The sequence below is a fragment of the Myripristis murdjan genome, chromosome 18 (assembly GCF_902150065.1).
Source record: "Myripristis murdjan chromosome 18, fMyrMur1.1, whole genome shotgun sequence".
NCBI lineage: Eukaryota > Metazoa > Chordata > Actinopteri > Holocentriformes > Holocentridae > Myripristis > Myripristis murdjan.
In genome coordinates, this window is record NC_043997.1 from 14,760,849 (window position 1) to 14,775,605 (window position 14,757).

Below are 14,757 nucleotides of genomic sequence, written 5' to 3' on the forward strand. Positions count from 1 at the left end.
AATGGGAGCCAGAACAGAGTAATGGCTGTGCAAGAGGTGTCATGAAAAACAGAGCAAAGCTGTTTCAAATTAAAAAGGAAAAGGCGAGGAATACATCCCAGAGTGTTGACATTCACAGATTTAAAAAACTGGTCTTTGAGAAGACAGGAAACTCTTTTGTTTACATCAAATGAGATTTCTCTACAACTATCTTTATGAACCAAGGGAAGTTTTAATGGCCTTGTGCAGAGCGTGTCCTCCTGCAGCTTTGTTTCACTGAAGTCAACACGCCTCTAGTTGAGTCAGAGCTTGAGTGATGTGAATATGAAATGCCTTGCTGGTTTCTATTGTCCTCCACTCCTTGGAAAGCGAGGCCCCCTCTCAGTGGAGTAAAAAATCCTAAGATAAGAAAGTGCCTTCACAATCCTGCCACTGTCAGCCACCCCATTTGACTGAGACGCCGATGTGGTACGGCTCGTCGCGTCCTCTGTTTATGATTTCACAGGGGACTGCTGATGATTCATCCACCAGTGCAAACGAATACCAACGAATGGCACTTCTTATCAACAGTGGATGGGTTTTATGTAACAAGGTGCAAACATCTAAATGAGCTCTGAGGTAACATCCCAGCATTTTCAGTGTTTTACGCATTGAGAAATCCTGATGAATGATGGGTGATGTCTTTGGCTCTCTCTTCCTCCTCGTGCCTATTTCTGGTAAAAGTCAGTGTCATCCTTTGTAAATTTGCTTTGAAAGGCACCACACAAATTAAGTCTATCATTATCATTTTCTCGCCTACCTCCTACCCGGCATGCAGCCAGTCATGACAGACTGGAATGTACCACATGCCTATGAGCGGCAGCAGGAGGGTGAGAGCGTCTTCTGATTTTATTGCATGGCATCGCCGACCTTGAATCTCACCATCACGTGAGCTTAGCAGGAGAATGGAAAACTGGGTAGTGGAAAACTTCCTGCAGACAAATAATGTGCAACTAATATTGAGACTGAGAGAGGAACAATCACCTCTTCTGCATTTACTTTTCCATTAAACGGTATTGCAAAATCACTGCAACGACACCATACTTGAGAATATATAGTCTGACTGATGGCACAGAGCATGTGATCACGGGTGCGTTCCACAAGGCAAGATTGGAAAATTAGCAAGAGAGCTGTGGAAAATATTACCACCAAAACGTGCAAGTCAAGTTTAGGAATATGATTCAATCATCCAGATTGATGACTGCTAATTTTGAACAAAATTTCCGAAGATGCTTTGTAATGCATTCATGTTTTACCGCTGATAACAACAGATGTATTCTCTGACACCTGTTAAAACACTGCTTTTTGTTCACTTTTAGAAATGACAAGAGAAAAATGGGACATGGTACAAATGCTGAAATTTCTATATGGCTGGTAAAATGAGCATAGCTACATGAGCATGACTTTAGTGTCTGACTAAAAGATTTACTTACATGCAGGATCAAAAATGCCATTCTCTAGTTATATCATCATTGTATCATCATATAACATCATTGGCACCCATCTACCAAGCATCAGTGATATCGGGGAGGTGAGGTGCCTGCGCAGAGCCAAAAGGATCCTAAAAGACAACACCCACCCCAGCCACAGCCTGTTCACCCTGCTGCCGTCAGGCAAAAGATACAGAAGTTTCCGCTGCCGTACCACCAGACTACAGAGCAGCTTCTTCCCTCAGGCTGTGAGACTACTTAATGCACCATCTGAACTCCTCCATGCTTAATAATTCTATCTTTTATCAATCAATTAATCAATCAAGAGGGAACCACATTTTAATTTCACTATACAACCTGTTGTATAATGACAAATAAACTTCCTTGTACCCTTGTATCCTTGTATATGAAAGATCAAGAGACTTTATTATTATTATTATTAGTAGTAGTAGTAGTAGTAGTAGTATCATTTTTTATTATCATTTTACTATTGAACTGATCTGCAAAAGGGCAACATTAAAAAGGCAATAACAAAATTCCACTGTTGCAATAAGTAATCTGTGCCAATATCTAATCTGTTGGATATTGTATTTGTTGTATTCTTATTGAGTATGCCACTTTGAGGAGCTTTGAATATAGCCTTACAACACAAATTACTACTGTCACATGAAAACATACCAACAATTTGTTGATTTTCATGTTTTAACTTCAGTTGAAGGATCATCTAGTCATCTCTGGATCTCTTGGTTTTTGAGTCATGGACAGACAAAAAACTTTATTAAATTTGCAATTTTAAAGTTCCAGTTCCTTTAAACTGAACTACACTAATCCTACTATACTATTTATTATAACAACAATAACTTATTACTCCATAGTAATAAGGAGAAAAAAGGAAAGAATCAACACTAAACACTGTTGTGCAAGTTTTTTCCAACTCATACCATATGAAGTGTGCTTATCATTACATTGTGCAAATTTGTGTCTCTGCCATCCCGAAATATTTTATCAAAGGTTTAAAACAATGAATTTGCGTGTCTTTTTCAACATTTGTGCAGCAGATAAGCATTTTTCCAATAAGTCTGATCACGAGGATTTTCTTCAAAAACATCTGAATTTGAGAAGCGTGAGGTTTTCACATGACACTGGCCATATGTTCATTTTTTTCCAAAGCAAAAGGAAACTGGAAGTATGCATCACTATGTTGCAACGCCCCATACTATTGGAAAATAAATGTCATGCAATTTGTAGCCTCTTTCCTATTCATCTCATCTTTCCTCCACTCTCTTGTCTTTCCCCTTGGGTACTTTTGGACTGGGTTGAACACAATGTCAACACAGAGAGCTTTAGTGCAGTAAATACAAAGGGCTAATCACAATAGTGTCAGGTATTTCACCAGGTGTGTTATTTAGAGGGCGGGACCTGGACAGGGAATGTTGACGCAACCATAATAACGCATAACCACGACACTAACAAGGTGTAGGAAGTGCTGTGACAACACATTATTCAACCATTCTGTGCCTCACAAAGCGAGTCTTTGAGTGAGTCTGCAGTGTCCCATTTCATTTCAAATCCGCAGGGACTCAATCAACCCTGTCCTTCCCCTCACAGTGTCTCACCTCCACCCAACTCGGGGTCCCTTTCCACTCCATTGCACTCATCCTTCTCCTCCCCATCTTCATCCTCAGCCTCGGTGGTGCATCTGTAGCCCTTCCTCTTCAGCACATGGCAGATCAGCACTCCCAGCAGGCCCAGCAGGAAGAAGACCGGCACCAGGACAAAGGCGATGTACCCGGGGTTGCCCTCTTCTGCTCCTCCGCCTCCACCTGGACCAGTCTGACCTGCTGCAGGACGAGCAGAAACATGACGGGCAGAAGAAAGGAGGGGAATCAGATATTAGACGGAGCGGAAGACAAACACAGACCTTAACAAACAACATAAGGCAAATTTGTATGATGTTGCTTCTTAAGGTCCTATGGTGCTAAAATTTTCAAAATTTTGGTTATGACTTTGTGTACAAATGTTCTGCTTCTTGTTACACCTCTACTAACACCACTGATTCAAGTGAACCACACATACTGAGGCATATAGAGACTGTAAAGGGAAATACACCACGGCAAAGACAACAGTCAAGTGCTATTATGTCCTTGAATGTAACTTGGTATCTATAGTCTGTAAGCGGTGTGTTTGAGGCCCATGCTGAGCAGCTGACAGGATATAACGGCTATCAGCTGTCAGCCCAGGTGGAATAATGCAGCACAACAGAGCTTTCATGTTCTTTTCCTGGCTGAATCAAAAGCCTGCTGCCATCTCTGCCCTTAGTTTTAGCTCTGCTGTGATTGGCGAGTCTGGTGCTGGTTGTCGTGTCAAGGCTTCACAGAGAGAGAGAGAGAGAGAGAGAGATGGCAAGATGGACAGCCGGGGAGAACTAAATCTGAGGGAATGTTATCAGGAGGGCAAAAAAAGAGAAACTAGATGAAAAAGATGGACATGAAATGTGATGGAAACCACAGAGCAAGACTGGGAAATAGAAGAGTGAGCGTGTGTGGGAAAGAGAGAGAGAGAGAGTGAAAGGAAAATAAATGAATGAGTGACTGTGTGGAGGACGGCAAGGACAGCTTCAGTCGCTGCCGTCCAAGAGGCATGCTTATTCAGAGGGGGAGGTGTTATCCCTGCAACGGACTCCTTCGTCTCTCTACTCTGTCTGTCCTCAGTGGCTCTCTTTTCAAATCTTATAATGTATAATGCCGTATAATGTCCTACAATCCTCCCATGACCACCATCTGTCTAGAGCCACCAAAATATAAAAAAACAACTAAAAGTGGCTTGATAAGCATGGCCTGCAAGTAGTGGAGCTGGGTGATATATCAATATTATACCAATATTGTCATATGACACTTGTTATCCTTCTGTCTCTCCATTCATTTCCATAGCACAGCAAAGTTTTAAGCACATAACAAGGTGGATTATGCAGATAGAAAAGGCAAGAGTACAGGTATCTATTTTTTGAGGAAATTAAACGGCTTTTCTCTTGTTATCTTCCCTGAATTGGAAAGTAAATCTGGCAGGTAGAGCCTGCGGATAACCTTGTGCCAGGAGGAAACGGCCTGATAGTGGACCACAGTGTACCAGAGCTTTATTGGAGAGACATTAATACAGTATTCTGGATTAACAGTCCAGGGGAGCACAGAGCAACTAATGAAGATATTTTTCCTTCTTAATGAACTGCTCTAGCTGTTTTACTCTTAGTGCAGTACATGATATTTGATTTTGTCCATATTGCTTTAATTAACAATATGAGTAATAAGCACTGGTATCACTGGGAAAGTTAACCTCTGCTTCTTGCATTTGGGCCTGCCAGGAACTTTACACCCTGTCTAAATGTACCAGAAGAGGCCGTAATTTATAACCGTACAAAGCACACACACAATGCAACGATCGTAAAACTGACCCCTTCGATTCAAACCTCTCTGTGCGCCCACTCCCATCGACCTACACACAGGACTTTAGACCCATCAGGGATAAGACACTACAACCTCTGTGTACCACTCAAGGGTGACTGTGTCAGGAGGGGCCATTTGGTTCAATACACTTTAGTTTCAAACCCATTCAGGAAGTAGATTTTCCTTTAAAACTATCCAAAAAAGACATTTTCTGTCAAAACACAGTCTCACTCCCACTCAACGGACAATTTATTGGGAAATTACTGAGATAAGCAAACACTTTACATGATTGCTTTTCAGGCTGCCTTTTAATTTTCACACTGAATGAAGTGAAAGTAAACTGACCCCGAGTCTGAAAGGTCAGAGGGCAGACTGTGTGACCTGCAGCCAGCTAGGCGAGAGCTCCCCTGGCTCCTGCTGTCGACTCACCACGTGAGGCATTCCAACACAACACACAAGGGGGCTTTTGTCCGTCCTCCTGTCTACATCAGTGTGTCTGTGTGAGACAGAGGGAAAGTGTGCGTGCTCATGTGTGTTTGAGAAAGAGCAAGTAGGGTGCAGTGTGGAGGAAATACTAATCGCTCTGAATATCAAATTAAATGTTCAGCCAAGGCTATTTTGGGTAACACCCCCACGATGAAGCATTTACAACAATAAACACGTGCTTTTTTTACCATAGCATAACATAATAATAGTACATATAAGGGTCAAATTAATATGCATAAACATATTTTACATCAAGAATTCATAATTTTGCAGAGCATGACTTCGCTATAAGTGTATCTAACAGTGGGTTAGAAGGTATTTGGTCCATATTTACACACTATTCATAAATGAGTGACAGGGGAGGGGTCGGTGTTAAAATAGCCCATTGGAAATGCACTGCATGATGCTGTATGTCTCTTTATGTGTGGCATGTCTGCATGCTTGCATACCTAAACATATGCCCAACCCCATGCATGCAGGCATGTATGCTCTTCCTATTGTCCCAGCTCCCTGGTGCATCAGACTGAGCATGGTGATAAAGAGCATTGTCTGCCCGGTGACCGTCCTGTGACCGTTGTGTGTCCATGCGCTCACATCTGAAAATGAGGCTACTGACCGTCACACTAGCGCACTGTCCCGGCACCCAACTAGCCCGATGCCTCCTGGGACTGAAAGACGAGTTGCATTGTTGTCCCAGTGACTCATGGGTAATCAGAGGACAATTAGAGGACTGTATCATCACCATTAAGATGAAAGACTGGAATATAGCAACTGGCAAATGGGCTGAAGAGATTGTTTATGGAGGCTCAGTTTGCAGTTGCGTCACAAATCTCCTAGCAGCCACGGCTGGCGTCATGGAGGTCCAGGGGAGGATTGATCCTGCACAAATAATGTCTAAATATATGACTACCGGTCCAAAAAAAGACTCTCTGAAAAACATGCATCCGCACAAGGAATGATCTGATAACTCGATCCAATCTAAACTATTTGGTGTTTAGCTTCACTCCGACTCTAAAGCACCTTAACTTGTAGCTTGAGAAGTGTTTGTTTGACTTAACAGGAATGAGCAAGCATCACTAACAAAGTAAATAAACAGTTCCCAGCCAAAAAAAAAGCACGTTTTCTATACTGTTGAACCAAAAGTTCAGAAACATGGCATCCCACGTATATGGATTTCCAATATGGCTCACAGGACAGTGTTTCTCAACAGGTGGGTTGCAGTCCAAAAGTGGACCGCAGATCAGCTCTAACTGGACTATAGACATCTGGACCAACTTTGTCAAAAAAAGAGAGTGCTTTAACCTTTTTTTTTTTTTTTTCCTTTACTTAGTGTGAAATTGTTCATAGAAAATCTGCATCTTCATGGGCCAAAGCAGCAAAGGATTGCAAGTGCATGATATATTGTGGATTGCTGCACTTTTCATCTTGCTGAATCAAATCGATTGGTTCTGAAAGTAGCCTATGTGTAGACCGTGACTTAACCACTGTCCTAGGAAACAGGTCAAATCAGCTCAAAGATGCTAAACGACATTAAGGGGAGTGACTGGGTCTTTCAGGAACTCAATGTTTTTCCAGTGCCCTAGGACAGTTTAGTTGTATTCATGATCATTTACAGCTGTCTCTCACTGATAAAAACAAGATAGTAGAGTTTGTTCACTACCTAATCTTCAAAGTCACGAGGACGCACTGAGGAGCGGTCATGAGCTCATGAGGACATAGTGTCTGGTTAAAGGTATCAGAGATCAGAGCACAAAGTCAGTCTCAGTGGCAGTTCTGGGTTTCACATCATGACAAATCCCTGGTTTTGAGATTTCAGAGAGAACCAAACAAATACAGGTTGATTTGTCCATGGACACTTCTTGATTCTGAAACTGAGTGGCAGAGCAGGAAAACTAACCCTCACCCTTAACACAGCAGCCGGTACATTCAAAAGTAACTGGCCAATTTCTCCATCTTAAAACAGAACAGGACCTCCAAACAATGACTGGTTGTCTCCCAAAGTGGCTGGCAAGCAGACGTAACAAGCTTTTGAGTGTGGTAATGTCTACGGTGTTAAGTTGTATTCCCTTTATATGAAATCTAGAGGGGCAAAAGTGTTTCTGTCCTGTGTCTAGTGAAGAGCCCTCTGGTGCCGAGCGAGGGGTGAAGAGGTCAGCTTCAGTGTTCTGTTAGACTTAAATTTCCTGCCATAAGATCAGGATTTAGCCTGTGAGCAGCTCTGTCCGCCATAAGATATCGATGTCTTTGCCGCAAACAGCCCCTTTCACAAAATGATGTAAAATCAATCCTCACAAAAGCGCCAGAGGAATAATGATTTGTATTAGAAATACCTGAGTAAAATAACTGCAAAAACTCAGTTTGTCAGACAGTTTTGGCAGTGTGTTCCTGAATCATTATTGTGATTCTCTTTCCCCACATCTTCTCTTCACCCTTCTCCTTTTTTCCCTTCTCTTTTCTTGTGCTCCTATCCAACCTCCTCCTCTTTCTTTCTTAAATATCTGATCCAGTAATGGAGAAGAGGCCTGTCATTTTCCTGGCGTGCATTAATTCATATCAAAGCAGAGCATAAGTGCAGGCGTGCAAACCAAACAAATGGTAAGTGACTAAAGCTGATGTCCGAAGGAGTAGGCTTGGAAAGAGGAAGTTAATGTTTCTCCCTGCTGGCATCAGCAGAAAGCCTTGTAACACCAGGCAACATGTGACCAGTTGGTACACTGTTTGGGTGCTTTGTGGATTATATTTTGCTAAATCAATTTTTGGCTGCGCAGCCACCTTGTACTGACTGTCTTCTAAGAAAACCTCCACTCTCAGATTTTGCAGGGGCCAAACCTAAAACCAGCCTGGGCAGAATCTTGCAGCCTAGAAATGACTTCAGAGACTCCAGGCACTTAACAACCTTTTCTTATCAGTAATTTATGTCTCTCAGCAATATAAACAGTATCTTCATCATATCTGTAACTACAATAGGCGCGACTGTGTTACAATATCTCCTCCCTCCTTCCAAATAGAGAAACTAAAATGGTTTATCTTCTGCTTGCTGATAAGAACCGCTGTTTTAGTCTTCATTGGTTGATGATGACTAGTGGCCATAAGTGACCTCACCTGCCCATTTCAAACCACCTCCACCGTCTCACTCCTCATTAAAAGCAAGAATACCAGCCTGAACAACTGCAGGCCTGCTACAATGACCTTTGTGTCAATCAGGAAAACCTTTGAACATGCCATACTGTCTTACCCCACTGCCATACAATCAATCTCCCACAGAGCCAGCAGGACTGTCAAACATGGCCTGAATAATATAGTGGGAATTATATTGTTTGCATCATGATTTTCATTTGCACGGTACAATCTATTAATTAGAATGATGATGATGATGATGATGTGTACTTCATTTATAAAACCATATTTAGTTACACATTTTAACTTTATCAAAAAAAAAAAAAATGCAGCCCCGGTGATTTGGATACCACACTTGGCCATATTGTAGATTTTGATTAATTGTTCAGCACTGCTGTCAAGAGCACAGTCAGAGTAGGTATCGGGATACGGGAGAATCTACTCTTTTTGAGGAGAGAGAGATTAATTCACTTGCCCTCTGTACTTCCATCCTGTTTCCTTTTTAGAGGGAAGAGTGGTGCAAGAAAACAAGTGGATGGAAAACGTGCTGGGAGTCAACGGGAGGACAGAGAGGAGGATCTCACGTGTTTCCATAGGAAGTAGACTCAACTGCTTCACCATCTCATGGTGATCCTTGCCAAGATTTCTTACATTTTTGCCCTTTTAGCTTCCTGTCGTTATCATTTAAGTTTTCTGTAAACCATGTTAAAGCCCTTTGAGACTTCAACAGTGATAGAGGTCTCTAAATAAAGTTCCAAGTTTTTTGTTAATGTGCCATGTACATTTAGTGGTCCCGATTAGATACTGTATTATAATTTTCATTTTCACTGCTATTAAAATGTCTTGATTTTTTTGCTGGGGCCTGTAACCACAAAAAATGTTCAATCACAACTGGATAATACAATTTGTAAGCCAGTACATCTCAGTCATAGCACTTTATCTGAAACATTTTATTTGCAAAGTTGTGTTGTCACACATTTTACCTTTATCAAAAGCCTGCAGCTAATGTGATATCGCACTTCACCATATTGCAAATTTGAAAACATTTCAGTTAATTGTTCAGCCAAACTCCAGATACACTATAAGCCCCAGTAAAAAAGATTGTAGAATAATTGTAGAACTAGATAATATTCCTGTCAGTCATTTACAAACTATGTTCCTTAGCAAGCTTTCAGAAGATAAAAGCGTTTCATCTGACTGCTGCAGCACATGAGGATGAGAAGTGCATTTGTGGATTTTAGGTCTGCATTGAAGACTGGGGTTAAAGGTCACATCTGTCTGCAGCACAGCCACTTCCTGATATTCAGGAAATCACGTGCGACTGAGAAGGCCCATCTAAGACCCTCTGACCAAAGGTGACAAAACATTTCCAATTCACTTGGGGCAATCCCATCATTTTAACCATCGCTCTTCTTTCCAGGACAAAAAGCAGTTTTTTTACATTCAATATGAAGGTGGGAGTGTCTGATAAATCATTGGTATGCTCACTGACAGGTGGAAATGACTAGACTCTTACATAATGAGAGATACAGAATTATACAACAGCACATTATGTCAGATACACCCTGTATAATTACACAAAAAAATTGTCTCTTCAGTGAAACAGCATGTTTTGCATAGATAACAAGTGTCTTGGACATTGACATTGTGTGCCTTGACATATGCCTGCTTCCCAGTGAGCCTGCACAATCTGCGAGGGAAGCTTTGGCACCAAGCTGCTTAATTTCATTCTTATGTGTGATACTCCACTGATACCTGAGGGGGAAATCTTGTTTATTTTTCAAATAAAGCGCCTTGTCCAGGTAGGGGGTTCAGTGTCATTCTAGAGGACTCCTAACAGAGACAGAGCACTGGGTTTTGCAGTGATCAAAACTAGCTATTCACACTGTCAGACTTCTCAAGACATCAATACTAGAGCAAACTAATCGTACACCTCGAATCCAATCCATGTGTGCGACAAGGACCTCACTTTAACTACCAGGAGAATCTGGCTGGTTTTGATCAGCAAAGTGTTAATAAATCTGTCCGGAACATGCAACATGTTTTCCATCCACATTTTATCAGCCACCTGCTGATAAAATCTAAGTTTGGAAAATATGCATTGCCAATTTGACTATGTTTTGGTGATGCTAACCAGAAGAATATGACTATGTATTCTGACAGGGAATACGATCCGACTAACTTATCCCGTTCCCACAAGTGGCTAAGGCTGCTCATTTTTATTCATAAGCCTATCAGTATCCTGAATGCCACAACAAAGCAAACAGCAGGCTGTAAGTGATGCTCTCAGAAATCTTTGGACGGTGAGACATCAAACACTCTGACTCTGAGCCTTTGCAAAATGAAAGGTCTTGTGGGACAATCTACCTTGTCCGCTTTATCCCTCTGGCTCTTTGTCCATGCAAACCACATAGGTTAAACCTGTTCGGCCTGTGTGAGTGTCTTGAAGGAGCCCAGTTTGCCTGAGCCGAACTGTTACACGAGACGCCCTGAGAGACTATGTGAGACATATGCAGGGGTACACACACCACGTGAGTATATTTTATTTTAGACCCGGTGCTGGATGACGAGGTCTAAATTGAATGAGCATGAGGATTAAACACTGGCCTCACTGCCGCTGCCTGTCATGGAGAGTGGGAACAGGCCCAGTCACTGACAGCGTCCGTCACTTCTGTCACTGGACAAGTAGTGAAGAATATTTAAAAATGTGCCACGGCCTAAACAGGAGCTGAAAGAGAGCACTGGATCGAGGATTTCATGATACAGAAAACTCATGGATTTATTGTAATAAACCCACAAAAGTGTTTGTTTTCAGTATAAAAAACTTTAACAGGTTGAAGGTGATGGCATTATTATTGTTCATTTATATTATTCATTTATATTGTTCATTGTTCATTTCAGCTTCATCTATTGAACTTCAGAGTCAATAACTGAGCAAATCCTTAATGATAATGCAAATACCCTAGTAATAATCAGCCATTACTTCCCAAATCCACCATTATAATGTTAACAATAATTATGATTAATAAAGCATGATAGGTCAAAAGGTACACTGGCAAAGCTTTTTAACAGCTTAATAAGTCCGAAAGCAAAGTTTCAAAAATGAAAATAAATAGCAGTGTTGTGATGTTTTCCCTCAAAGTAGAAGTCAGAAAAATAACTGAGGCAACACCTGCTCAACTTCTCAGAGATCTTGCTCTGTTATAAAACCTCAGAAACCACGCAATCATAAAACTGCCATAAAACCAGGGCAGTTAGTTCCACTTACTCACTCAAAACAAAATCATATTTAATAATGATACAGCCAGTAAGGACTATGATTTATTTAGTAAATAAGGCATGCTGTTTTCAACACTTAAACACTTGATTGTTACAGCTGAGTGAGTGAATAAAACTTTTAAAGGGGCATTTCACAAAAAACTGCAGGCGTGAGCGTATGACAGAGAAAATGGGAGAGAGAGAGAGAGAGAGAGAGAGAGAGAGAGAGAGAGAGAGAGAGAGAGAGAGAGAGAGAACACACACAATCACACAACTGTGCACTTAAAACATATACCGACCAGTGCTGAAACAAGTCTATGCCCTTGTTTTACTGTTGAAATAACATGTGATTTTGCCAAATGTAGCTTTAAGTAGATAATTTTCTATATTCATTTGGTCTAAAATAACCTTTACAATAAACGGTGTGGTATTCATCACTGAAATTATAGTGATGATGGTATCCCTAGGTTTTCCTAACAGTGACTGTACAGTTGGCATACAGTATTTCTATGATATTTTCTGTTTTTTTTCCATGTTTTTGTTTTTGTTTTTTGTTTTTCTTAACGGGTAGCATCGACAGTCTGGCGCCACAAAACCGTTACTATCAAATTTGAATTTAACTGACAATTCAAACCAAACTTTTACAGGGATGCAGTGGGGAAAATATAGCGTAGAAATGACTGAATGTGGGATGCAGCTCGACCAGTTCGCTCCAACTTATTAGAGGAGAAAAAGCTGTGGAAACTTACGTGTCACGACGCTTGAATTAGCCATTGCCGCTCAGGGCTGCAGCTTGCCGGCTGTCTGCTGATGTTTTTTTGGACAAGTGGCAAGATTGAGTGCTGGTCACCGACTGTGGTCAATCCAGAGCAGCGACTTCATCTGAATTTACAAAAAGTCGACGTATTTCCTCATTCTCAATGCACGTATACGCCCTGCTCTTAAAGCGGTACTCCAACAGAGAGGGGGGAAAACAGCAGGCGAGGCGAGATGTTTCACTCCCTCCCACATCCGGAGTACCGACTCAAGATTATTCAGTGATTTACAGTGATTTTATTAAAAAATAAAAAATAAAAATGCGGGGCTAAATAAAAATCTGAAAAATTTGACTGGAGGGATGGAACACCATTATTCCAAAAGATACTGCACATCTGCATATAGTGAGGGATACTATAGTAGGGATGCAGTGCATATAGCCAAATGCACATTAGAGAGGTCAGTGGTATTAGTGAACAGAGCTGTGGAAAAAGTGATGTGATTAGATGAGTCATCCTTCACCATACACCAAGAGGGCGCTACAGGCCTGAATGCTGGACCACTGGGGGTCCACTGGCTGTGCTGTGCTGTGCTATGCTGTGCTGTGCTGTGCTGTGTTGGCATGGTTTGGGCTCACTTGGCTCCTTTAAGGGAAGACACACTGCAAATCAACACAACATTATTCTGAGTGATCACCTTTATCCCATGATGACAGGTGCCACCATCCACAGGACGCAAGGAATCACTGAATGGCTTGATGACGATGAAAAAAAAATATATAAAACATAATTTACATCTTAACACATTTGGCAGATTGTGAATCGACGTGTTCCCCATCGTCATCTAACAAGGAAAATCCCAAGGAAGAACAGTGAGATAATAATCACTGTAGATGAGTGTCATGTGATCAAATACATGTATACCCCACCCTCACCAGCAGAGGTCTCTGTGGCGCAATCGGTTAGCGCGTTCGGCTGTTAACCGAAAGGTTGGTGGTTCGAGCCCACCCAGGGACGCTTCCTTTATTTTTGACGCATCTTCCTATGAAGCAAAACAATAATGGGTGAATAAGAATTACACAGAGCCAGATAAGAATCAAAATAGATTAGTAAAAAATACATTTCCAGCAACTCTTCAGCCACTATAGGGAGGCTATTAGTGAGTTTAAGATCATCACTAATTAAGGTTAGACGTACACAAATCATAGCGTAGGAGTGTAAAAGCTGGAAGTTAAGAAAAACAAACTTGATCTTAAATTTGACAAAGCAGATTACTGAATTTAATTTCAGAGCCCCTCTGCAAGGGCCTCCCGTTGGCAAATATCCACACATCTGGAAACAAAAAAAAAAAAAAAAAAAAAAAAATGATGAAGTAGGTCCAGTTTGGCTGAGCTGACAGAAAAGGGAAACAATACCATGTTTGACTACAACTTTGGCATATTTTGACCAAATTACTTTAATGGTTTAACATGAGTTAACAAAGGAATGATGCAGTCAACTCTTTTCTCTTGTCATTTTTCACTTGAATCTTTTTGGCTTTATATATCCTTTTTTTTTTATAAAGACATCATTTGTTGAGGAACATTTAATGTAAAATACACACTTGTGCATGAATCATTATTTTTACACAGGACATATTTTGCTCAGTAAATATAGGCTGTTAATTATGTTAGCTGGTTAAGAACTAGGTGACTGTCTCTATGGGGTGTCGGTCAGGACACGGGGGCAGGTCAGGTTTTCTTTTCCTTTCTTTATTAAACAACCTGGTGCATCCTTGGTAGGTGTGGTCTATAAGCGAATAAAGATATATGTCTTAATAATAACAGAAAATGATAATACAAAATAAGATAATAAAAATATTACTACTCATAATAATGACATCTGTAAAAGCATATAAATGTCCTACAGACAGGAAAACAAGGCTACAGGTCAACAGTCAGGCAAAGGAAACAGTGCAGTACTCAGAGCCTACAGGCGCAAACAGGCACGATCACTAAGGTCACAGTGCCCCCTTGTGGCGACACACGTAATATAAGTTCTACTCAATTAGGCAAGGTATTGCAACTACAAACAATTAAACTGTTATAATGTACGGTGTATACACGGTAAACATGTAAGATATTACACAGAATAACATATACATATGCTAGCAAGGTGAAAAGGTATTAGTCACTTGACCACAACCAACTTAAAGCATTTACACTGCGCCGCCGACGGCATGACGCCATGGTGCGCTCTCAATAATTGAAGTGC

At 41.1% G+C, this 14,757-nt stretch overlaps 1 protein-coding gene and 1 non-coding gene across 3 annotated transcripts in view; one reads left to right on the forward strand and one right to left on the reverse strand.

Moving 5' to 3' along the window:
* Positions 1-12,766, reverse strand: part of rell1 (RELT like 1) — a 28,892-nt gene extending 16,126 nt beyond the window's left edge. Inside the window, exons 1-2 of one of the 2 annotated variants that reach the window (XM_030076678.1) lie at positions 12,499-12,766; positions 3,065-3,286 (exon numbers count right to left, since the gene is read on the reverse strand). In XM_030076678.1, the coding sequence (XP_029932538.1) occupies positions 3,065-3,286; positions 12,499-12,523 (247 nt within the window). In that variant the 5' untranslated portion in view covers positions 12,524-12,766. Of the gene's footprint in view, positions 1-3,064; positions 3,290-12,498 lie in introns of both variants that reach the window. The other variant, XM_030076677.1, reaches the window with a different exon arrangement.
* A 681-nt stretch (positions 12,767-13,447) lies between these two features.
* On the forward strand, positions 13,448-13,521 carry trnan-guu (transfer RNA asparagine (anticodon GUU)). Its single transcript has one exon. It is a non-coding gene; the product is annotated as a tRNA-Asn (tRNA).
* Positions 13,522-14,757: the final 1,236 nt, after the last annotated feature.